This window comes from Triturus cristatus, chromosome 7 (genome assembly GCF_964204655.1).
Source record: "Triturus cristatus chromosome 7, aTriCri1.1, whole genome shotgun sequence".
Classification (NCBI taxonomy): domain Eukaryota; kingdom Metazoa; phylum Chordata; class Amphibia; order Caudata; family Salamandridae; genus Triturus; species Triturus cristatus.
Window position 1 is genome coordinate 1,183,752,034 of NC_140590.1, and position 24,756 is coordinate 1,183,776,789.

Here is a 24,756-nt window from a genome sequence, read left to right on the forward strand (position 1 = left end):
CAGCCACCAGATGCACGAGTGGGAGTTACACCCATCAGTACTCCAGCCGTACTTCCAGCAGTGGGGTCATCCAGAGATAGACCTATTCGCCACAAGCGAAAACGCAAAATGCCAAAGCTTTGCCGCCAGGTTCCCACATCCGCAGTCGCAGGGCAATGCGATATGGATGAACTGGTCCGGCAGATTTGCGTACGCTTTTCCCCCAGCACCACTGATACCGCTGGTGCCACGCAAACTCAGACAACACTCACTGACACTCGTCCTGGTTGCTCCAACGTGGGCACGCCAGCCGTGGTACACCACCTTTCTAGAACTTTCTGTGGTGCCGCATCAAAGGCTGCGGATCAAACCCGCGCATTTGACGCAGAACCATGGAGACATTCAGCACCCAGATCCGCAACAGCTGAACCTGGCAATCTGGCTCCTGAAGTCCTAGAGTTTGGCTACCTAAACCTGCCACCTGACTGCATGGACATCATTAAGGAGGCCAGGAGACCCCCTACCAGAGCTTGCTATGCAGCCAAATGGAAGAGGTTTGTCATTTATTGCAATAATAATGACATTAACCCGCTAGACGCATCCATACAAAACATAATTTGTTATCTCTTACACCTATACCGATGCAATCTGGCGTACACCTCTATACGTGTCCATTTGACCGCCATATCAGCCTATCTGCAGACCAGGCAGCACCTCTCTCTATTCAGAGTGCCTGCCATCAAAGCATTCTTGGAAGGACTCAAACGAGTCATTCCTCCAAACCACCCACCGGCTCCAATGTGGAACCTCAACTTGGTCCTCACACGCCTGATGGGTCCACCCTTTGAACCTCTACACTCATGCGAGCTTCAATTCCTTACCTGGAAAGTACCTTTCCTAGTAGCGATCACTTCTTTAAGAAGAGTTAGTGAACTCCAGGCACTAACCGTTCAAGAGCCATTTATACAGGTTCACGCCAACAGGGTCGTACTACGTACCAACCCAAAATTCATGCCCAAGGTAATATCGCAGTTCCACATGAATCAAACTATTGAACTGCCTGTTTTCTTCCAAAACCCACAAACTGTCGCAGAAAGAGCACTCCATACACTAGATGTAAAGAGGGCCATAATGTACTACATCGACAGGACTAAAGCCTTTAGGAAGACAAAACAACTTTTCGTTGCCTTTGCCCCACACCACAAAGGTAACGCTATCTCCAAAGCAGGTATAGCCAGATGGATCGTTAAATGTATTCAAATTTGCTATCAAAAGGCTAAACGCACATTAACGATTCCCCCACGAGCCCACTCAACACGTAAGTTAGGGGCCTCCATGGCTTTTCTAGGAAACATTCCCCTGCATGATATATGTAGAGCAGCCACCTGGTCCACTACACACACATTTACAAAACACTATTGTGTAGATGTGCAATCAAAACAGCAGGCAGCTGTAGGACAGGCTGTTCTCAAAACTCTTTTTCAGACCGCTGCAGCTGGCACTGGTAGCCGCCGCTAATAAGAGGGCACTGCTATATATTCTATACACAGATATGAATTCAGCAGCCCACATGCCTCGAACTGAATATGCTACTTACCAGTATGCATCTGTTCTTGGCATGTAGGGCTGCTGACATTCATATCGCCCTCCCTCCTCCCCGGCGCCTGTAGCAGCTGCAGCTCTCAGAATTACTGTAAGCATGGTCATCTTTTTCTGTATCTACTCCATCACTGCCACAATGGCGAAAAACAATCTGAGGATGGAGAGGATGCCCATGCGCACTGTAGTCCAGGGGAGGAGTCACCTATCCCAGGATACTTCGAAGACTCTTCCAGGACAACAACGTGCAAACATCCGGACCCAACACTAGGCAGCGATCTATGCACAGATATGAATGTCAGCAGCCCTACATGCCAAGAACAGATGCATACTGGTAAGTAGCATATTCATTACTCCACATAAACCATCTGGAGTTATTGGCGATCTTTCTAGCCCTGAAATCATTTCAGAAACAAATCTCAGCCAAAGCAGTCCTCATTCGCACAGACAATATGACTGCAATGTACTACATTCAAAAACAGGGGGGGGGGGGGGGGGGGGGGGACACTCTCCACAGCTCTCTCGGTTAGCACAGAGCATATGGAGATGGGCAATCCCGCAAAAAGTCTTTCTCCTGGCACAACACGTCCCAGGGATACAAAACACCATGGCAGATCTGCTCCGCAGACAAACGCAGCAAATGCACGAATGGGAACTGCATCCACAAGTTCTTCACCCATTCTTTCACAAGTGGGGGCATCCTCAGATAGACCTCTTCGCCACCCGTCGAAAACAAAAAATGCCCAAGCTTCGCCGCCAGATAGCCACACCCATTGTCCAAAGGCAATGCAATATGGATGAACTGGTCAGGCAAATTTGCATACGCCTTTCCACCTCTCCCGCTAATTCCATTAGTGGTAAGGAAGCTACAACAGCACTCCCTCACACTCATTCTGGTAGCTCCAACATGGGCCAGGCAGCCGTGGTACACCACACTACTACAGCTCTGTGGTACCACACCAAAAATTACACCTGTCCCCATGCCTCCTAACCCAGAACCATGGAGAAATCAGGCACCCGAACCCAGCTCAGCTCAATCTTGCGATCTGGCTCCTGAAATCTTAGAATTTGGATACCTTAACCTTCCCCCTGATCGCATGAACATTATCAGGGAAGCCAGACGTCCTATCACTCGAGCATGCTATACCGCAAAGTGGAAAAGATTTGTTATTTACTGCCGTAACAATACAATCAACCCTTTAGATGTATCCATACAGCACATCATATGTTACCTGCACCATCTACAAAGGTGTAACCAGGCATACACATCCATCCGTTTACACCTAGCAGCAATTGCTGCTTACCTGCAAAACAGACAGCATTTATCACTTTTCAGAGTGCCTGCTATTAAAGCTTTCATGGAAGGCCTTAAAGTAATTCCACCCAGAGCACCACCCTCACCCGTGTGGAATCTAAATGTAGTTCTTACAAGGCTGATGGGACTGCCTTTCGAACCAATGCATAAATGTGAGCTACAATTCCTTACTTGGAAAACAGCTTTTCTCGTAGCTATCCCTTCCCTTAGAAGGGTTAGTGAAATACAAGCGTTCACTACACAAGAACCTTTTCTACAGATACATCACAATAAGGTGATACTTCGCACAAATCCAAAATTTCTGCCCAAGGTCATTTCCCCCTTCCATCTCAATCAATCGGTGGAATTACCGTTTTTTTTCTCGCAACCTCAATCTGTTGCAGAAAGGGCTCTACATACACTTGATGTTAAAAGGGCTTTACTTTACTATATACCCAATTGTCCACGGACTCGATAATTCTCGCTTCGGTGCCCACTCTAAGCACGAGTTCACACTATGCAGCTCTGGGCAACAAGCTGCTTAATCTCCACAACGGCCCCCCCTGCGGCGGGATGCCTGGCTTTCACCTTGGGGATGCCCAGTACGGGTTATCTTACAGGGAAAAACCAGGACGGGTTCCCAATGCAAGCGCCAAGATGCCCGTAGGGTGATAGCTGCGCTCTACAAGTACAACAATCAATCAATCAATCAATATACAAAGAACGCAATCTTTTAGAAAGACTAAACAGCTGTTTGTCTCGTTCTCTCCACCACATAAAGGCAACCTCATCTCAAAATCGGGGATAGCTAGGTGGATTGTAAAGTGCATACAAATTTGCTATCACAAAGCAAAAAAAACATTATCTGTTCCACCTAAAGCCCACTCTACAAGAAAGATGGGGGCTTCTATGGCGTTTCTAGGGAACATACCCTTAAATGACATCTGCAAAGCAGCCACATAGTCAACACCGCACACCTTCACAGCACATTACTGTGTAGATGTGCACGCCAAACAACAAGCTAGTGTGGGCCAGGCTGTATTAAAGACACTGTTTCAAACCACTGCAACGGATACCGGTGGTCGCCGCTAGGGTTGGGTACTGCTATATAATCTATGCACAGTGTATAATCTGCAGCTCATATGCCTCAAACGGAATATGCTACTTACCAGTATGCATCTGTTCTTGGCATGTAGAGCTGCACATCTATACACGCCCACCCGCCTCCCCGGCTACCTGTATCCGTTCCAGTCTATCTTATTTAGATACAACACACATGGGTTTCTTTACTATTATCACTACGCTCCATCTTTTCCCTGCTGGCGAAAAACAATCTGAGGATGGAGCCGAAGCCCATGCGCAGTACGGACCGAAGGAGGAGTCACCGAACTCGTGACTTCCAAACACTGTCCAAGAAGAAAAACAAACTGCAAACATCCGGGCCCAACACCAGATGGCGATCTATGCACAGTGTATAGATCTGCAGCTCTACATGCCAAGAACAGATACATACTGGTAAGCTGCATATTCCTTTTTTTTTTCAAACAAATGCACATGAAGACTCCTTGGTAAAAACCTTGCATGTGAAAGCACAAAGTCTAGTATACTAGGTGTTACCATTGTTGATAGAGAGGCTTGATGACTCGGTCAAGACTCTCATATTACAGCCTGTCATGATACTCAACAATGTTAAATGGCGTATTACACCGCTCTTCTGCTCTGTATTTATTTTCACATATATATACTCCTCTAGCAAACCCCCATGCACCACCCACTACCCCCTTTTTCCACTACTAAAAAGAAAAGGCCCAAAACATGCTCTTAAGTTGCCTTGTTTTGATTAAATATCCTCAATTTGTTGCTTCTTTTATTTCAGAGACCGTGAACGTGACAGGGAGCGTGACAGAGACCGGGAAAGAGAGAGAGACAGAGACCGAGATCGGGATTCTGTTCGAAGTCGTCGTCCACGCAGCCGGTCTCCTTTGAGGAATCGACGGCGAGACTCCCCTTACCGCGGCTATCCCAGACGGAGACCATCGAGGTAATGAGTGCAAAATTATAGTTTCTATCTTTTCACGTCTGTATTGATTTCCTTTATTATATACTGCTGCCCTTCCACTACCACAGGATAATCATTGATCTGTAAGCTAGTGTGTTGTAAAGAGCAGACCTTGCTCAATGGCAGTAGAGAGCTGTAGAGTGTCAAATGCATGAGTACAATTGATGAGCGATTAGATATTTAACTGAATTGTCATAAGAGTTGTATTGTTACTTCGTAGTGATGTAGTACAATTAAAGAGTTTTGGAATTTCTGAAAAGTCAAGAGATGTCACAGTTCCGATTAAATACTTTGATGTTTTTTCAAATCCTCAGTGTACAAACGGAGAATACCTGTTGACTAGGGTTTTTTTGTACGTTATCTCAAGTCTGATGGTGTCCTGACCGTGAATGTGTCCAGAGGCACCAAAAGTTAGTGAACTTGTTACCTAGGTATAAAGGGGTGCTGGTTGGCATGGCTTTGTTGGTGGTGATACCGGTTTTAAATATGGTGTACTCTGGCAAGGGTAGCAGATTGAGTAGATCAAGGTTGGGTTTGTCATATGTCTAATGACCCTTAAATGATGTGTGCCACAGCGTGTGCAAGGCCCTTAAAAGGGGCCATAATAGAGTTTGGTGGATAATTTGAGATGCGGGGCATTGAGTGAGACATTGGCACTATTCACATGCAACAGTATGAGGAGCAGTTCTGAAGTTGCTTTCTGGTATTAGTGGTTTGTTTCTCCAGTGTAAAGTCTCTGTACTAGAAGATCTTGGTTATCTTGGCTATGTACTCATTAAAAGTTAGGTTGGTGGTGACTAGACTCCTGCAATTCCCACTTGTGTGAAGCCAATATCTGGTGCGCCCAATCTGCTGCCACAGTTACTACCTCTGTCTATAACAAGATTATTTTCAGGGGATAATGTAGAAGGCCTCGAGTCATTAGGCACAGGATACATTTTCAGATGTGCGCTGTTTTGGAAAAGGATATAATTATGGAGATCAATATTACGGAGCCATTGTTGGAGGTAAGCAATTTGTTCTTCTGTCTAATCAAGCATTTGGTTAATCTTGCTCCGTCATCTGCAACCTCTTTGCTCCTATGTCTCCCACACTAGGAAAAGGGAACAGATTGCCTTGGTCACTGCCTACTGTGTGTGAGCCATTCATCTGAATCCCTTTTCACCTGACACTGGTTTGCTGTACCTCATTTCCTTTACCGATTTGTAGCTCCGTGAGCCAAGGCAAGATGCTAAAGAGAGAAAAATCATTTATTGCACTAGCAGAGATGTGTATTTTAAAGAAAAAAGCATTAAACACCAGTTAGGTTTCCCCTGTATACTAAAGGCTGGATTCCACTCCTGTTGATTCCAAAAAGGCCCCTAAACCCTGTGTATTATAAACAGTAACCTCTTCTATTTAAGCTCTATCCATCCAAAGAGTCTTCATTGCAGGCAGGATCCTCCAGGGCTCTCCAAGGAGAAAGGCAAGATCCTCCTCTCAAGCCTTCGATTGCTGACCTTGGTACCCTGGTCCAGAGTACCTGCAGTATAGTCTCAGATCCTCTCAGATTACTGCCCTTCCTTAATACATTCTGTCCTTCCTCATGATTCTCTGTAAATGCATTAACATTCCACCCATATAAGTTGAGGCAAGGACCATAAATAGTACTGGCCACTTAACAGAACCTTTCTCAATCTGACCTAGAAATATTAACTGCCCTAAAGACTTACTCTACTTAGACACATGCACTCCTGGAATTAATAAAAGGGGAGATTTAATTTATCTGCTTGCTGCCAGTGCATGAAGAACAAATATGTGATCTATTTTTTTTTCTGATGGAGACTTGTAGGAACAGATTCCTCTCCTTTTCAATATTCCCCAGGCGCCGGAACTGTATCTGGTAACTTTTCATCTGTATCTTTTGGTGATGCTCTGTGGCTCCGTGCTAAGGACATTCCACTCTGGAAATGTGCCGAGCCTATGTAGGTGTCACTCCTGTGCACTGAAATCCATTCCTTTATTACCACGCCACTAAGTGTGGCTCTGAAGTGGTGTGTTGTATTTTTGGTAAAACAAGTATCAGTTTGTAAGGGATGTTACCCTAAAAAACGACAGGCTTTAAACCCTGTAGGGACTGTTGCAAACAAATGTGTGTGACAGATCCCCATCAGGTGTGCCTGTGGCTCTTGGGTCGAGCCTTGACTCTTGAGGCCTCCAGTGGCTGTGTGCCGATGAACCCAAAGGCCATCTAGGACTGCAAGGCAAAGCTTTATATCGCCTAGCACAATAAGACTGGTACTCCTTCGGGCCCCAAGGAGTTGGAAGGCTTTCCATCTGGATTACCACCAGCGGGTGCACCCTCTGCACCAGTTGGACCTATTGAGCCTATCACAACACCTCTGGCTCAGATATTAATGCCGGCGCCACAGTCCACGCTGGTTCTTGGAACTTCGACATCGGTGCTGAATTATACGACACCGGATGAGGAGATACCAATAGTATACTTTGACTCAGTTGGTCCGTCCTCAACCGAAAACTGTTCATGACAACAATTAAGCTATCACTTCCCCTACTTAATCTAACACCTCCACAAGGAGAATACACACCTTACACTCCCTTTTCAGCATGGACGGACTCTGACAATGATGGATTTGGTCACTTTCTCTCAGCCCTACCTAGATGACGATTGGTCTGATGTCTTGCAGGAGTGGCCTCAATTCCTTTTGTGAAACGCGCCCTCTCACAGCTCCTGCTGTAGCCACCGAGGAATCTGCTTCATAAACCATAATCATGCGTATGTTAGCCAAACCTAAAGATGCCCACTATGGAGTTCAAGACTAATGTGTTAATGGAGTTCCCCCAGCCTGGGTAGATCTCCTCAGACCTCTTTTTGTAATTTAATAAGACACTAACTATACCTTGTTGGGGGCTTGGGCAACACCTTGCTCTCTTCTCCCTAGTCAACAGACAAATATTCATCGCCCTGCCCGGGTAACACTGCTCTCCTCTGTCTGCACTCTTGCACCCCCCGAATGCTTAGTGGTGCAGGCCTCTACGAGCAGATCTAAAGACAGCTCTGTTCCGACTACTTCCACGATAGTCCAAACTGGTGTTGATATTTGGGAAGCGCTCAGTAAATGACAGCTGCCTCCTGGGACACTGTTGTAATGTCCTTTGGGATTCGGTGGCTCAAGTCCTCGCTCTTGTCCCTGAAGATCTGAGCCCCTTGTCTGTTTTTCGGGACTCATCCAGTTTCTTTGTGGACAACGGTTCTCTTACCTCTGTCTTCTTTTCGACCTCGACGACTTAGATGTCCATGTCTGTTGCATTCCGGACCCTCTGCGACACTGTCCTCTTCCTCGCTAGAGAATCCCAGGTCCCGTAGCGATGGTGCTGTGCCCTGCCCCTGCATGTTGTAGTTAGCTATTCTGTTCCTCTAACCCTCAAAGTTTTTGTGGTGAACGCCAAACATGCGTTGTAATCTTCACTTGCAGACTGGATATTGGTCCTTCTGGGTGTACTTATGATGACCATTTTGGCAAAACTTGAATGTGTCTTGTCCATTACCCCGCACAGGGAGCCCCCTGTACGTGCATTTGGTTTTCTGTCATCAAGTTTGTTGTTTCACCTCTCGGTACCCTCTGACACCTTGATTCTGTACCTTGTACCTTAAATCGTCACGATGTATGTGCTTGAAGACTATTTTCCAATTTGCGTCCATTCTTCTCTACAAATTCTTGGAGCTTCTTCCGTATCGATCCAGACCCAACGACGGTATAAAGAATATCTGAAGATGGCGACCAAAGGTGCCGGAGGAAGCACGTCAACGTCACAAGAGGGCACCAAATGGTGGTATGTCAACTCCTACCAACAAGAGGGGAAAAAAAGACAAGGACAAATAAAACAATTCCGGACCCAACCACTAGATGGCAGAATAATGCACAGTATGTGAATCTAGAATATTCTTCAAACTACAAAACGCCACCGACCGGTAAGAAGCTATACATTCTCTGAAGCGAGAAAAGGCAGGACACTGCAGGAGTGATCCTGCTGGTTCATGCTCTGCTTTAAGATCTGCTACGGAAAGGCTAAAAGCATCCTCCAGAAGGACTGCATGCTCATTCTGCGAGGGCCAAAGTATCTACCACTGCATACAAATGCGAAGTCCATGTCTTGGACATTTGCTAGGCGGCTACGTGGGCATCTTGCCACACGTTAGTCTGGTTCACCAAGAAGCGCATTTGAACATCTTTGAATTTTATGAGCCATTTTCTTCTAATTCAAACCCCATGATTTCGAATAGTAATGACTTTTATGCTAAAAGGTGTCCGTGGAGACGCAAGCAGAAGTGAGAGGAAAAAGTCACTGTTCGAGGCAAATGAGCTGCAGATTACACACGTGAATAGATCGCCATCTGGTGTTGGGCCCGGATGTTTGCAGTTTGTTTTTCCTCTTGGAAAGACTTTGGAAGTCACGAGGTCGGTGACTCCTCCTTTGGATTGTATTGCGCATGGACTTCGGCTCCATCCTCAGATTGTTTTTTTCCGCCATCGGGCTCGAATGTAATCTTCGTGCTCCGGTTCCGAACAGCTTCCAGTTCGACGATCGACACGCAATCCTCACCCCAAACTGTGTTATTGTTTCGATCGCGATCTCCCCTACTCGACGCGCCTTCTCATCGGCACAGACCTTCGGTTCCAGTCGTCGACGGCGGCCTTCGGGCCTCTCCAAGCTTCGGTCCTGGCTAATGGAAAGGACTCCATTTAAAAAGTGCCCTCGAGCCAGCCCATCGTCGGTGCCGATAAACACGCTTCGGCACTGAAAAAGAAGCAGACCTCCATATCGACACCGAGCCCCGCACCGAAGCACTCTGGGTCGAAACCTAGCTCTTCGGCACCGACACCACCTTCGGTACCGACCAAAGCACACAATGCCACTGGCACCGACACTTCGAGGCCAAAGCCCATCTCGGCACCGACCAAGCGTCCGGAGGTTCCCAAACCAGGTTCCAAACACCGAACCGGCACAGAAAAGCCTAAAAAGACAACGGCCCCGACGCCTCTGGCGCCCACGGACCGACCAGCCTCACCGGACTTATTTACACCAGAGCCCTTGCAAAAAACACACCAAGGATCCAAAAACTGGACATTTGACACTTTCTTCCAAAAAGAGACATTTGGAGAAGCCTGCTCCACCTCCGCCTCCAAAGAGGAAGGACTCTGCTACCTCTCCGTTCAGAATACCATCCCCACCTCCTCCACCTTCCCCACCTCCACCCCCTCCGCCTTCTCCACCCCAACCTCATCGTTCTCCCACCCCCTCTCCACACGATGATGATCACTGGGACTCATATGATATCGGTGATGTCCCCCAGGACCTAACCACACAGGACCCCACCCCTACAGGATCCCCAGACCCGTAGGACGACTACAATATCCCTGATATCCCTAACGTCCCCCAAGATGATTTTTACCCCTCCAGACCATCTCCACCAGAAGACTCATTGGGGTTCCACCACCTACTGCAAAGGGCGGCACACTATCACGGGGTAGACTTGCATACCGACCCCGTGGAGGAAGATTTCCTCCTCGACACATTCAACACCACACATAGGTATACCTCCATATTACCTATGCTTAAAGGAGTGGTAAAGCATGCGCCAGAGGTTTTTAAGGACCCAGTTAGGGCCAGGGTCATTAACCCGCGCATCGAGAAGAAAAAATACAAGGCTGCCCCCACAGATCCCTCCTACATTAGAGGGCCAGCGCCGCTAGATTCTCTAGTGGTATCCACTGCACGTAAAAGAGCAAATTCCCAGGCGTCAGGCGAAGCACCACCACCTGACAAAGAGTCCAAGCTACTGGACGCATCAGGGAAGCGCACTGTGTCACAAGCAGCCAATATGTGCCGTATTGCCAATACTCAAGCGCTATTGGCCAGATATGACAGGGCACATTATGATGAGTTGGAGAGCATAATGCACCACCTCCCTGAAAAATATAAAGCTAGGGCCAACAAACTAATTCAAGAGGGTAAAACTATTACTTACACCTCTATACGCTGTGCCCTAGATGCAGCAGACACAGCTTCCAGGGCCATCAATACCAGCGTCGTCCTCCGTCGCCATGCTTGGCTAAGAATATCAGGGTTTAAACCGGAGGTACAAGCCTCCATCCTGAACCATCCCTTTGACCAATAACATCTATTTGGCCCAAAAGTGGATGAGGCCCTAGAAAAAATGAAGGATAAGGATACGGCGAAGTCCATGGGAGCCTTACGGTCACACCCTCCTAGACGCTCCTTTCGCCGCTCTTCCTTTCGAAGTACATCTAGAGGCTACTCCTCGGACACCGCGTCCACTTCATACAAATCCCCTACTCAATCCACCTTCACGAGGGGTTATCAAAGAGGCGGCTATAGGGGTAACCATAATAAAGGCAGAGGCAAAACAAACAACCCCCGCTCTGCCACAACGCCTACCCAATGACTTTCCCCCCCCCCCAAAAACCCCCGCTCCCCCCAGACCATTCCACTCCGGTCGGGGGCAGACTCCCAATATTTCCTTCCTGTCTGGGCTACCATCACCTCAGACAAATGGGTAACACAAATAATTTGGTCAGGTTACTGCCTAGAGCTAATATCTACCCCCCCCCCCCCCCCCCAAACATTCCACCCAGGCAGTGTCCAACGTCAAAAGAACATTTAATACTCCTAAACAGGAGGTAATCTCCCTCCTACAGAAACCGGCAATAGAACCCGTTCCTACCAACCAACAAAACATGGGAGTCTACTCCCTATATTTTCTCATACCAAAAAGGGACAAGATTCTGCGGCCCATCCTAGATCTCCAGCCCCTAAACACATACATACTCAGACCATTTTCATATGGTAACGCTTCAGCAAGTACTTCCGCTCCTCTCCCAAAACGACTTTTTCACCACCTTAGACCTAAAAGACGCTTATTTCCACATTCCAGTGCACAAAGCTCACAGGAAGTACCTCAGATTTGTAGTGGACGGACAACACTTCCAATTCAAAGTGCTCCAGTTCGGAGTCACAACAGCGCCAAGGGTATTCACCAAGTGCCTAGCAGTGGGGGCAGCACATTGCGAAGACAACACATCCACGTCTTCCCATACTTGGACGACTGGCTGATAAAAGCCAGGTCATACAATCAGTGTGTACAACACACGTCTACCACCATTCAACTACTCCACCAACTGGGCTTCACAGTAAACCACCAGAAGTCTCATCTCCAGCCATCCCACCTAAAACAATACCTCGGTGCCACCATAGACACCTCAAGAGCACTAGCCTATCCCAATCCTGCCAGGATTGCAAGCATTCAAGCTCTACGCACAAAATTCATAGCACAACACTCCCTTCCAGCTCGAGTGTTTATGCAACTGATAGGGATGATGGCCTCTTGCATTTTCATAGTGCCTCACGCAAAACTCCAGATACGTCCTCTCCAAGAGTGCTTAGTGTGCCAATGGAACCAGGCCCAGGGTCAATTATCAGATCTGGTGTTGGTGGACGGTCGCACCCATCGCTCTCTGCAGTGGTGGAACACCACAAACCTTTCCAAAGGTCGACCGTTCCTGGACCCGGTTCCTCAAATAGTACTGACAAAAGGACGCATCGCTCTCCGGCTGGGGAGCTCATCTACTACATCTCACCACACAGGGCAAGTGGACACCGCAACAAAAGTTACTCCAGACCAACAATCTTCTTAGCCCTAAAATCTTTTCAAACTCAAATTTCAGGAAAAAGGCAGTCCTGATCTGAACAGACATGACAGCCATGTATTCTATTCAAAAACAAGGCAGCACACACACACTCCACAGCTCTCACCTAGCACAGAGCATATGGAGATGGGCAATACCCCAGAAAATATTTCTCCTAGCTCAGCATGTCCCAGGAGACCAAAACACAGTGGCAGATCTGCTCAGCAGGCAGACACAACAGATCCACGAGTGGGAGATTCACCCGCAAGTTCTTCACCCGTACGTTCAAATGTGGGGGTATCCACAGATAGACCTCTTCGCCACACACAAACGCCAAATGCCCAAGCTTCACCGCCAGATACCCACACCCATTGTCCAAAGGAAATGCGATATGGATGAACTGGTCAGGCAGGTTTGCGTACGCTTTTCCGCCTCTCCCACTCATTCCACTAGTGGTGCGCAAACTACAACACTCCCTCACACTAATCCTAGTAGCTGCAACGTGGGCCAGACAACCGTCGTATACCACAATGCTAGAACTATCTGTAGTACCGCACCAAAAACTACACCTCTCTCCACACCTCTTAACCCAGAACCATGGAGAGATCAAACACCCGGACCCAGCGCAGCTCAACCTTGCGATCTGGCTCCTGAAATCCTAGAATTCGGGTACCTAAATCTTCCCCTTGACTGTATGAAGGTCATCAGAGAAGCTAGAAGACCTACCACTAGAGCGTTGTTTATTGCCATAACACCATCAATCCACTGGACGTGTCCATTCAACACATCATAGGCTACTTAATCCACCTACAAAGGTGCAATCTACCCTACACATCCATTTGGCTACACCTCGCAGCTATTGCAGCTTACCTACAAAACAGGCAACATCTATCACTCTTTAGAGTACCTGCCATCAAAGCCTTCATGGAAGGCCTTAAAAGAATAATTCCCCCAGAGTGCCACCCTCACCTGTGTGGAACTTAAATATCGTTCTCACAAGGCTAATGGGGCCTCCCTTCGAACCTCTGCACAAATGCAAACTACAATTCCTAACATGGAAAACCGCTTTTCTTGTAGCCATCACTTCCCTCAGAAGGGTCAGTGAGATACAAGCACTTACCATTCAAGAACCCTTTCTCCAAATGCACCACAACAAGGTTGTTCTTCGTACCAACCCAAAATTCCTCCCTAAAGTCATTTCTCCCTTTCACCTAAACCAAACAGTAGAATTACCAGTATTTTTCTCGCAATCAGACCGTTGCAGAAAGGGCTCTTCACACACTGGATGTCAAACGAGCCTTACTCTACTACATTCATTTTTTCTTTTTTTTAATTATCTTTATTGAGATTTTTTCCCAGCGAGAGATCAGCACAGATACATAATATCAGTAAAAAACAAACAAACCACAAAATTATACTGCTTGAGGTAGAAAGCAAATGTCCAAAGACAAAAAACATACCATCAGGTTAAGAAAATAAAAAGGAAAATTGAATAGAATTAACAGCAGATATCGTGAAGCTCCCATGAGCCTTTTCTCGAAACCCTGTTTTCCAATTGTTAACAACAGATAGCTTCCCACACCAATTACCTTAAATGATATTGATTCCTTCCATTTTATTAAGGGTGCTCAGATATGTCTGCCCAGTAATTTCGCTTTCTTTCCCTTCCTTTCGTAAATTGCTCTTTCCATTGTATATATGGAAAGTAGGCGAGCCAGCCATTGCTGAAAGGTGGGGGGGAGGGGGTCTAACCAGGCAGAGGCGATATCCTTAAGACAGCCATAGCGATAAAAAGAAATTGGTAAGCAATCTCGTTTTGATTAGTACCACTTATTCCTAGCAGAATTACTTCCGGGGTTAATATTGTTTTCACCCCGAGTACATAATCTAGGTATTCCATAATTATACCTGCAAGCGAGGGCAGGAAGCAAACATGTGCACCAAATCTTCTTCCAATCCCCCACACCGTGGGCATAAAGTGCCTGTTGATCCACCCCATTGTGCTATTCTGGCTGGGATATAATATAAAGAAAAAACAGTTTTAAAATGCTGTGCCTGAAGCCCAGCCAAAAATAGAACCGACTGACCCATCTCTAAGGATTTCAAGACTATTCCGGGGGCAGTCCCACACGCTCAGCCCATTTACCCTTGTGTTTAGTGAAATCATCTTGTTTCAGATTAATCAGTTCTGCATAAATCAACTTAATCGCCCCCTTGGTCCTGCCTTGCATGATGTCAATTATTATATTACTAGCAAACCCACATGCCCCACCGATTCTTTTTTTTTTTTTTTTTTTTTTTTTTTTTTTGGCAAAAAAAAAGCTACGAAGTTGTAAGTATTTAAAAAAATTGCTTCTTTCCAGCCCGAAATCCTTCTGTATATCTTTAAATTGGCGGAACCCTTGCTTTTCAATTACATCCCCAGCCTGACGGATACTCTTGGTAGCCCATCGGCCATGATTTCATCCGAAGAAATCTCTGGAAGCATTGGGTTTTTAAACAAAACTGTATAAAAATTAAGCCTCTCTAATCCAATCTTCATCTTTAGCACCCCCCAAATCTTAAAGGCAGCTATCAGCGTCTTAAATTTTGTCTGCTTGTAATAGCTAGGCTCTGTAAATTTGAGAAAACAATTCTCAGCATTTTTGCCCGATAATAATTTATAGACATCCGCGAGATCGTCTTCCCCTTCCCTTTCCCCAGGACACGACCCTACCAGTATCCCCATATATTGCAAGGCTGCCGCCCAATAATAACTACGAAAATCAGGAACCGAGAAACCACCTTTTCCCCGTGGTAAACACATAAACCGAAGAGCCTGCCTAGTTTTCCCGTGTGCCCAGATAAAACTATTGGTTAAGCCTTCTAGAATAATAAACCAAGATTTTTGAAATTCTAAAGGGATTGACCTAAACAAAAACAATACTTTCGGTAAAAACAGCATCTTAATGACGTTACATCGTCCCACGAGAGAAAGATGGAGGTTATTCAATCTGTCAAAAATCCACCCTCGCCTTCCTGATTACTGTTTCCATATTTGCAGCCACCAATTTCCCTAGATCTAAGGTAACTCGTATACCCAAATAGACTGCTGAATCAATGACACGGGTATCTTCAAAATTAATAAATCGATTCTTTATAACTTGTCTTGGATTTATTTAGTGCATACCCCGTAAAGATACCAAACTCACTTGAAATTGACTCAACCGTTTCCAATGCCAGTTGTGGATCTGTGGTGATAATAGCCACATCATCGGCATAGGCCAGGACTTTGGATTCGATCCCCTGACACACAACTGGGCGAATTCCACTGTTAGCCTCAAATAATCGTATCAGGGGGTCCATATAGATGGCAAACAGCGGAGAGGAGGGGCAGCCCTGCCGGGTCCCACTCTGTATGTTAAAAGGGGATGTATAGTTGCCATTGATCTTCAAGCGAGCTGTAGGGGGCGCGTATAGCACTTGGACAGATTTAATAAATCCTTCCCCTAGCCCAAAACTCCTCATGGCTTCCCAGAGAAAATCCCAGGAGACCCTATCAAATGCCTTTTCAGCATCTAATAACACGGCCATAGGGTCTCCTGAGATCTCCATCGCATCAAAAAGGGTGATCACTCTCTGTATATGTTGTGGTTTTCCACGGCCCGTGATAAACCCATGTTGGCACAGGTGAATAGTTTGTAAAAAAAATACCATTTAGTCTCCTAGCCAAGATTTTAGAAAAGATTTTAACATCACTGTTCATTAAAGTGATTGGGCAGTAAGAGCCGGTTCTTTAGCTGGTTTATCTTTTTTCAGAAAAACGACATCTGCCCCCGCCCATGAATCAGGGGCGGAATCACCCCTTTGTGCTGACAAATTAACCTCTATAAGATCCTGTCTTATTGAGTCTTTAAAAATTTTATAAAATTCCAACGGGATCTGGTCGGGGCCAACAGCTTTACCAGACGGTAGATCTTGTAAAGCACCCATTATTTATTCTTCGGAAAAGTCCCTCTCGAGTTCCTCCATATCTATAGGATCAACCTTCTGGGTGGGTACTTTGTCTAAATAAATATTCACGGATGCCCCAAGTGTAACGGCTGGTCAGCCAGTGTATAATTGCTGATAAAAAAGCTGAAGGCTTCCCAAATACCTGCTGCGTCTGTGATGACCTTCCTACTAGCATCATAAATTTCAGATACCTCCCCAGCTGAGACTTTTTGCCTAACTCGAACAGCCAAAGTATGACCTACCCGCTCATTAAATTCAAAGCAATGTTGCTTTTTAGACAGATAGATCTCCGCTGCTTTTTTAGCCAGGTGGTCACCTGCCTCGGCCTTTTTAATAGCCAACTGTAAAAGTATTCTATCTTTCCCTTCTCCGGTCCTGATGGCAATAGCAAGTATTACCTCGGTTATTTAATTCCTCCCTTATCTCCCGCTCCCTAAGTCGCTCCATCTTTTGACGACGCAAACTGAAGCTTATAGTTTTCCCTCTGACCCCCGCCTTAAAAGCGTCCCAAGCAATTCCGACCCCTGTGCTCCCCCGATTAAAATCCCAGAATTCTTTAGCCCATCCCTTCATATAGACCATATAGTCAGGATCATATAATAGCCTTCTTTCAAAGGTCCAACCAACATTCTTTTTTTCCATCAACCTAATATTAACCGTCAAAACTAATGGGTTATGATCTGAGATAATACGCGGGTGCTTCTCAATACCTAAATTAGTAATAAATTGATTGGACACAAAAAAATAATCCAAGCGGGAAACAACTTTGTGTGGAGCAGAAAAAAAGGTACTACCTGGATCTGTAGGCTTCAAATAAGCCCAAGCGTCAGTCAGACCATTATTACAAACTAAATTAGATAAGGCAATACTAAATTTTTTTTTCTCCCAAAATAATTATTTCCTTGGGTACCCCATTGTACCCCCAGACCATTAATATTAAAATCCCCACATAGGATTACCGGAACAGACCACAATGCCAAGCTAGAATCTTTTTTCTCTAGCATTTCCGGGTCATCACAGGTTGAGCCATACACCGAGCAGTGTGAGAATTTAAAATTATTAAGCAAGCATTCAATCATTACCCACTGACCCCATTGATCAGCTGACTTTCGAAGAACCCTCATATCATTTCTCCGAGCGAGAATTGCCACCCCCCGAGTTCGGGAGCCCTGTGTGGTATATGCCAGCAATCTAAAATCAAGCTGTTCCATTATATAAGCTCTGTTGCCCTCCATATGTGTTTCTTGAATACATAATAAGTCTATACGTAAGGATTTCAACCAAATTGCTGCCATATTCCTCTTATTCTGGTCGTTGAGCCCACAAATGTTCACTGTCAAAACCCGCAAATTCATGTCTTAAAGTTTGTATTTTCCCCCTTTAGATTCTTACAATAGACCCATTTTGCTGCTAATCCATCAGACCCTAACTTGCCATTCATACTCGTTATTCGAGCCTCCCAAAGTGATCTGTGCTGATCCCCACCCCGAGCAACCTGGCCCCTGAGCCTCCCAACCCCCACCCCCTTACCTCCCTTACAGGCAATTAGGTCAACCGAGACATCTCCTACAAAAACACCAGTCCTCCCCCCCCCCCCCCCCACCCCCCCCAAAAAAAATAACCCCCAAAAAGCCACCACTTCGAATATTTCCAGCAAAGAATAACCCTTCTCAAAACTAACAAACTGTAATGTACATCACCCCCAGCCCAGGCCCCATCATTTTAGCAAAGAAATAATCATATTTTATCAACAATTAAAAAGACACATCAGTCCTTCCCTAGATCACCCTTCTCGCTTTCGGCTACATTAGTCAGTGCCCTCGCCCCTCGTGATTCTGTTAGATCAGTGAGAAACTCTTGGGCTTTTATCTCCGAGAAAAAGATTTTAACCCGGCCTTTATGGATAACCTTAAGCCGTGCAGGGAACAGCAGAAAGGCATCACAGCCTGCCCCTTGGAATGCAGTAATCACCTGACGTAATCTCCATCTCCGCTCGACCGTAGTATGGCAAAAATTCGGCCGAGCGAAGAAGGTATGCCCCTCTGCTGTTATCTTAGAGTCCGGTCTAGCGCGATCAAGAATTGCCTGTCTCAGCAGAAAGTTACCAATGAAAATAAGAATCGCTCTAGGATGATCTCGCAGACTATTGGGCTGGTTTTTCCTAAACATTGGAAAGCGGTGTGCCCTCTGCACCTCCATCTACCAGTTCCAGTGGGCCAGGTCTGGAAAAGCCACCTTCAGTAGCTTCACCACAAACGCCAAAATGTTCTCCCCCTCCACTTTTTCCTGTAGGCCAAGAAGCCGGACGTTGTTTCGTCGCTGCCGATTTTCAAAATCCTCAAGTTTCCAGTCCACATCCCGTGAATACTTTTCCTGAGCAACTTTAAATATATGCAGTTTCCCGACATCTTCCTCCACGGCTACCGTTCGTGCTTCTACATGGGTTATCCGCTCAGACATGTCAGAGCATAGCTTATTCGTTTTGCGAATTGCCCCTTGTAGTTTATTAGTCGCAAGTTGCGATCTCTTGCTCTCCTGCCGGGCCTTGCTCTGCATCTGTTTTAAAGTTGCATACAGGAACTCCAATGTTGGTGATGGAGGCACGCTACCTGGATCGTTGTTTCTTCTCGTACCATTGTCACCCCCAAGCCCACTACCCGAGCAAGCTGCAAGAGTTGAAGCGGAATAATCCCACTCAAGCCGTCTGCTAGTTGAATCCAAAGATTGGCCTTTGGTCCTGGCCCGACGCTTAGAGGTCTCAGACTTCGACTGGGTGTGATATTGCTGCTGCGCTACCGGGGACTCTTCTCCAGAGACACTCATGTGCTGAATCCAGCTCACTATTCTGAGATGTATCAGAATCATCATTCAGCGCGAAAGACCTATTGCCCTCTGGTGAGAGCAAAGACACACATGACCGGGCAAAGTCAGACCCTTGGTTGTCTAGCTCGCAGGAAGGGCTATTCATGTTTCCAAGCTCTAAATCAGAAGGTTCCACATTGCAATGAATCTGAATAGATGTAGCAGGTTTATCATGGGTTATTTGGGGGAGTGATACCGCAGCCTCGCACACGCCTTCTATGCTCATGTCACCTATTAAAGTATTATTGTGACATCCGCTTAAATCCTTATTTAACGCCTCCCCATTGCCACTGCCCTGGCTGTTATTGTAGGTGCTCGTGTCATGGGGACTTAGCAGAGGATTCTCTCCCTCCAGCGTCAGCGCTGTATGCGATCCAGCTAACCAAGGTGGCCCATCAACCTCTGCACCCACGTGCTGCCTCGTACTGCTGGGCTCCAAATCAGTGTTATCACCCCGCTGGGGCAAAGAAACAACAGAAGAACTACCGTTCCCTGAATGCACTGGAGCGGTAGTAGGTATAGCCAGCTTGTCCATTGATGATATTAAATCAAACCTCTGTGGAATGGCTTCCGATCGCAGGGATGCAGTCAAGGCAGGGGGGCAAACAGATAAATTCACATTAGTCCCAGGGGGTGCCGCTGCCATACTTGATGTACCAAATGCCTCGATTACCGATTGCTGACGGAGAGCGACCTCGCTGGCATTAGCCGTCTGTAATCTTGTCCCATCTGCTACTCCGGCTGCCCCGTCATCAGCCATTCTGCCCATCTCACCTTTCTTTTTAGGACCGCCATACCGTGTCTGTCCTTGGTTTATCCCAGAGTCCATAGCCGGCCCCCCTGGTCGCTCTCTCCTCGGTTCCCTCTGACTTTTAGATCCTCCAGCAACATCTTGTGATTGAGGATTAGGGTTTTTTACTGTCTTTGGAGCCATTCTCGCCTGCAGCCAGCGGCGAATAGATAATGCAGTATGCTGCACCAACCGGGAAAGCAGCAGTGAAACCGGGAAATATCCACAGCCGTCAGATCTCCCGCAAAGGCGGCTGCGCAGGTAAGCAGGCAAAAGCTCCGAAGCCCGGGTCCGCAGGCTTCCCTTGAGATGCAGACCGAGAGGATGAAGGCTCGGGGAGAAAGCTGCTGGAAACATGAGAATGATGGCACGAAGCTCACGTAACATGTCTCTTATGGTTCATTCGGGTTAACCAGCGTGGGTCATTAAAAAGGGGAGAGAGGACAGCGCTGTTTTCTGTGGTGTTTAGTCAGCGGCCATCTTGTCTCCTTACTCTACTACATTCAAAGAACACAACCTTTCTGTAAGACAAAACAACTGTTTGTTTCTTTCTCTCCACCGCACAAAGGCAACCCCATCTCAAAATCAGGGATAGCTAGGTGGATTGTAAAATGCATTCAAATCTGCTACCATAAAGCAAAGCGAACGCTATCCATTCCCCCGAAAGCCCATTCTACACGAAAAATAGGGTCTTGCATGGCATTCTTGGGGAACATCCCATTAGATGATATCTGCAAAGCAGCTACATGGTCAACACCGCACACTTTCACCAAACACTATTGTGTAGATGTGCAAACTAATCAACAAGCTAGTGTGGGCCAGGCTGTACTCAAAACATTATTTCAAACCACTGCGACAGATACGGGTGGTCGCAGCTAACAGTGGGTACTGCTATATAATCTATGCACAAGTGTGTAATCTGCAGCTCATATGCCTCGAAAGGAATATGCTACTTACCAGTATGCATCTGTTCTTGGCATGTAGAGCTGCAGATCTACACACGCCCACCCGCCTCCCCGGCTACCTGGATCTGTCCCAGTTTCTTATTTGGATAGCACACACATGGGCATCTTCACTGTTATTACTATGCTCCATCTTTCCCTGCTGGCGAAAAACAATCTGAGGATGGAGCCGAAGCACATGCGCAATACGATCCAAAGGAGGAGTCACCGACCTCGTGACTGCCAAAGACTTTCCAAGAGGAAAAACAAACTGCAAACATCCGAGCCCAACACCAGATGGCGATCTATGCACAAGTGTGTAGATCTGCAGCTCTACATGCCAAGAACAGATGCATACTGGTAAGTAGCATATTCCATCCACTTCATTTAAGCTACTTTGTCGGGTTGCCCCAGGGCTCCTCTCTTAGTGTCTTTCACCTACATGTTACTTGTGAGAAAGTGCCATCTTTCTTGCATGGTATGCCCCCACTTTTTGCTGAATGTACTTTGACTGAGTGTGCCCTGGACTCCTGCCAATCAGGTGCCCAGGGCCTATGTTCCTTCCCTAAAGCCTAAAATCCCAAATTGGCAAACCCTGGCCACATGTCAGCCCCTGGTAAATGGTACCCAGGGCCTTGTGACCAGGGAAGGCCTCTAAGGGCTGCAGCACTTATTGTGCCACCCTTAGAGGCCCTGTACCCTAACACAACCACACTGCCCTTGCAGGCTGAGTGTCTGGGTACAAAACAAAACCAAGAGTCGACATGGCACACATCCCTGTGTGCCATGGCCACAACCTACACTGCCCTGGAATACATCAGCCACCCCTCTAGCTGGGTGCCCTATGCCAGTGGTGTGGGCACAGGAGCATGAGCCCTGTTCCCCTACAGTACCCAGGTTCATTCCTGGGCACTGCAAGTGCAGTCATTTAAGAGTATATGGTGCTGAGAGCTCGTCAAACACAAACTCCGCAGCACCATAATGGCAACACTGAAGACTGAGAAGTTTGGTATCAAACTTCTCAGCACATTAAACCCGCACTGATGCCAGTGTGGGATTTAATTTACCTAGCACCACAGAGGGCATCTTAGAGATGCCCCCTGAAACCTAACCTACAATCCACGTCTGGTCTGGGAGGCTGCCTAGGCTGCCACACAGCAGACATGTTGCTGGCCCCCTGGGTGGAGAGCCCCCGCTCTCCTAGGCCTGCAACAATGCACATCCTGGGCGAGGTGCTAGGTCTCCTCCCCCAGGATGGGCAGGGGGAAGCTTCAAAGGCATGCCGCCTTTGTGAGCTTCTCTAGGCCACTTGCTGTACTCAGCAACTGCCCCCCACCGGTTCTGACCCCCACTCTGGCGGGAAGACTGGCCGGAAACTAAGTAAGGACAGGGGATGTGCCAGCCTGCCAACCCCCACCCCTCCGGTGGGGGAGGCGAGGTTAAGAACATCTCCGGGCTCTCCCCATCTTGAAGATGGGAAGCCCTGCCCAATCAGGACTAGGCCACTGCCCCCCTCCCACAGGAGAGTGGCAGGATAGGGGGTGTACCCATCCCAGGGAGGGTACCCATTGGTCCCTGTCCACCTACCTGTAACGCCCCTAAATCTAGTATTTAGGGGCACCCTGAACCTTTCTTCCCCAGATTCCAGATTCCGGAATTACAAGAAGAGCAAGAAGAAAAGAAGACCTGCCCTGCAGCTGCGAAGGAGAGGGAGGCACCAACTGCTTTGGCCCCAGCCCTACCGGCCTGTCGACCCTGCTCCTGCTCCTGCTCCAGCGCAGCATCTCTTGTGGCCAGCAACCTCAAACCCCTGAGGACCTGGCTACCTATGAAATCTGATTCCCTGGGACTCCCATGAGTAGAGGCTCTACTCAGAACCTACCTTTCACCCCTGGCAGCAGCCCGGAACCACGATCCCAGCCCACTCTGCACCCGCCAAGCCTGGCCGGTGCTGGAGTGAACTAAACTCACGAGGACGACCCCACGGCGACTGTGACCCCGAGTCCGGCACCCAAGGACCCCCCTCGACAATCCTGAAGAAGCCTGCAGCCTCAGAACAGAGTGCCACCCCAACCGCGATCAACAGAGGGTAAGATTTCCGACATCAAAAGACACCCCTGCACCCGGCGCCCCACGGCCCTCTGTGCCCAATCCCGGGGTACCTACCTATCCTCCAACTACCCAACTTACCCCTCGAAGTGGTGGTGGCACCTGAAGAGTCCTCGTCCCCGAGCCTGCAGTCTTTTTCCAAACCGGAGATTTCCCATAGAAACCAATTGAGCGCCCGACGGCTCAAAAGCACCCTGCACCCAGCCGCCCGAGTGGCCCTGGCAGTGAAAACTCTATTCTAGACTACTTCCCCACTTGCCCTGAGTAAGTGACCAGGAGCCCAGCTCCCACAGCCGCGTGGCTTGCCCGACAGCAGCCACTAACCCAGGCCCCCCTATCCCTCCTAGGATAACATTGGGCCTAACTCTCTCTGCACCCGGCCGTCCTGAAACCGCTGAGGGTGAACTGACTGTACCTACCTGACACTGGGGGACCCCTGAGTCTTTGCCCAGAACTTCAACCCAGCCAGTCGAGTACTTACCCTTAAACCGCTAACTTCATTTTCCTCATAGGGTAACATTGACTGGCTTTTTCTTGGAAATTCTTCTAAGTGTGGACTTTTCAAAACTCAAAATATTCACCAAAAATCAGCCGAGTACCAAAAACGAATTTACTCACCTGCTCTTAGGTGAACTCCCAGTGCTGGATCTTGGTGCCCAGCACTGACTCTGAAAAGTACCCACAACTATACTTACCTTTAACTCATTTTTCTTCCATAGGAAACCATTGTCTGTTTTTCTGTGAAATTTCTTCTAAGTGTTGATTTCTGTAATTTCTAAATATTCATCACAAATCGTATAACATCTGAAAACGTAATTACTTACCTGTTTTGGATAAATGTCCCAGTATTGGATTACAAAAGTAACGATAACTTACTGTACCTGTAACCTACATTTCCTTCCATAGGGAATCATTGATTGTTTGCTCTGAAATATTTTCTAAGTGCTAACTTTTGAAATAGCTAAATATCAGTTAAAAATCATTACAGTACCAAAGTCGACTTTCAACAGCTGATTCTGAGAACTGACCCAGGACTGGATCTAGGATCCAAGCCTGGAATTACAAAAGTAATCTACAAAGTAATCTGTTGCATATAATTTGAATTTATCATTGAGCTCAATGTATTGTGTTTAGAAATAGTTGCCTACTGCAACTACTTGTAAATGTTTACTAAAAAGTCTATTACATATACAAAAGTATTTTTATGAAACATCTCCTGTCGAGAAAGTATATTTTAATTCCAAGTGTTGGTTCTAAAATAAAACAAGCATATATTTTTTTATATACAAACCATTGGCCTAGAGTTCAGTTATTAAGTGTGTGGAACTATTTGCTGACTGAGTGTGTACAACAAATGCTTTACACTGTCCTCTGATACTGTCTTACTGCTTGACCAGGCTACCACTTTGGAGAGTAAGGTT

At 47.0% G+C, this 24,756-nt stretch overlaps 1 protein-coding gene across 5 annotated transcripts in view; it reads left to right on the forward strand.

Moving 5' to 3' along the window:
- LOC146811408 (uncharacterized) overlaps positions 1–24,756 on the forward strand; it is an 880,866-nt gene that overhangs the window by 741,148 nt on the left and 114,962 nt on the right. For all 5 annotated transcript variants that reach the window (XM_085618520.1, XM_085618519.1, XM_085618522.1 and 2 more), the window contains exon 14: positions 4,749–4,913. In XM_085618520.1, the coding sequence (XP_085474646.1) occupies positions 4,749–4,913 (165 nt within the window). The remainder of the gene's footprint in view (positions 1–4,748; positions 4,914–24,756) is intronic.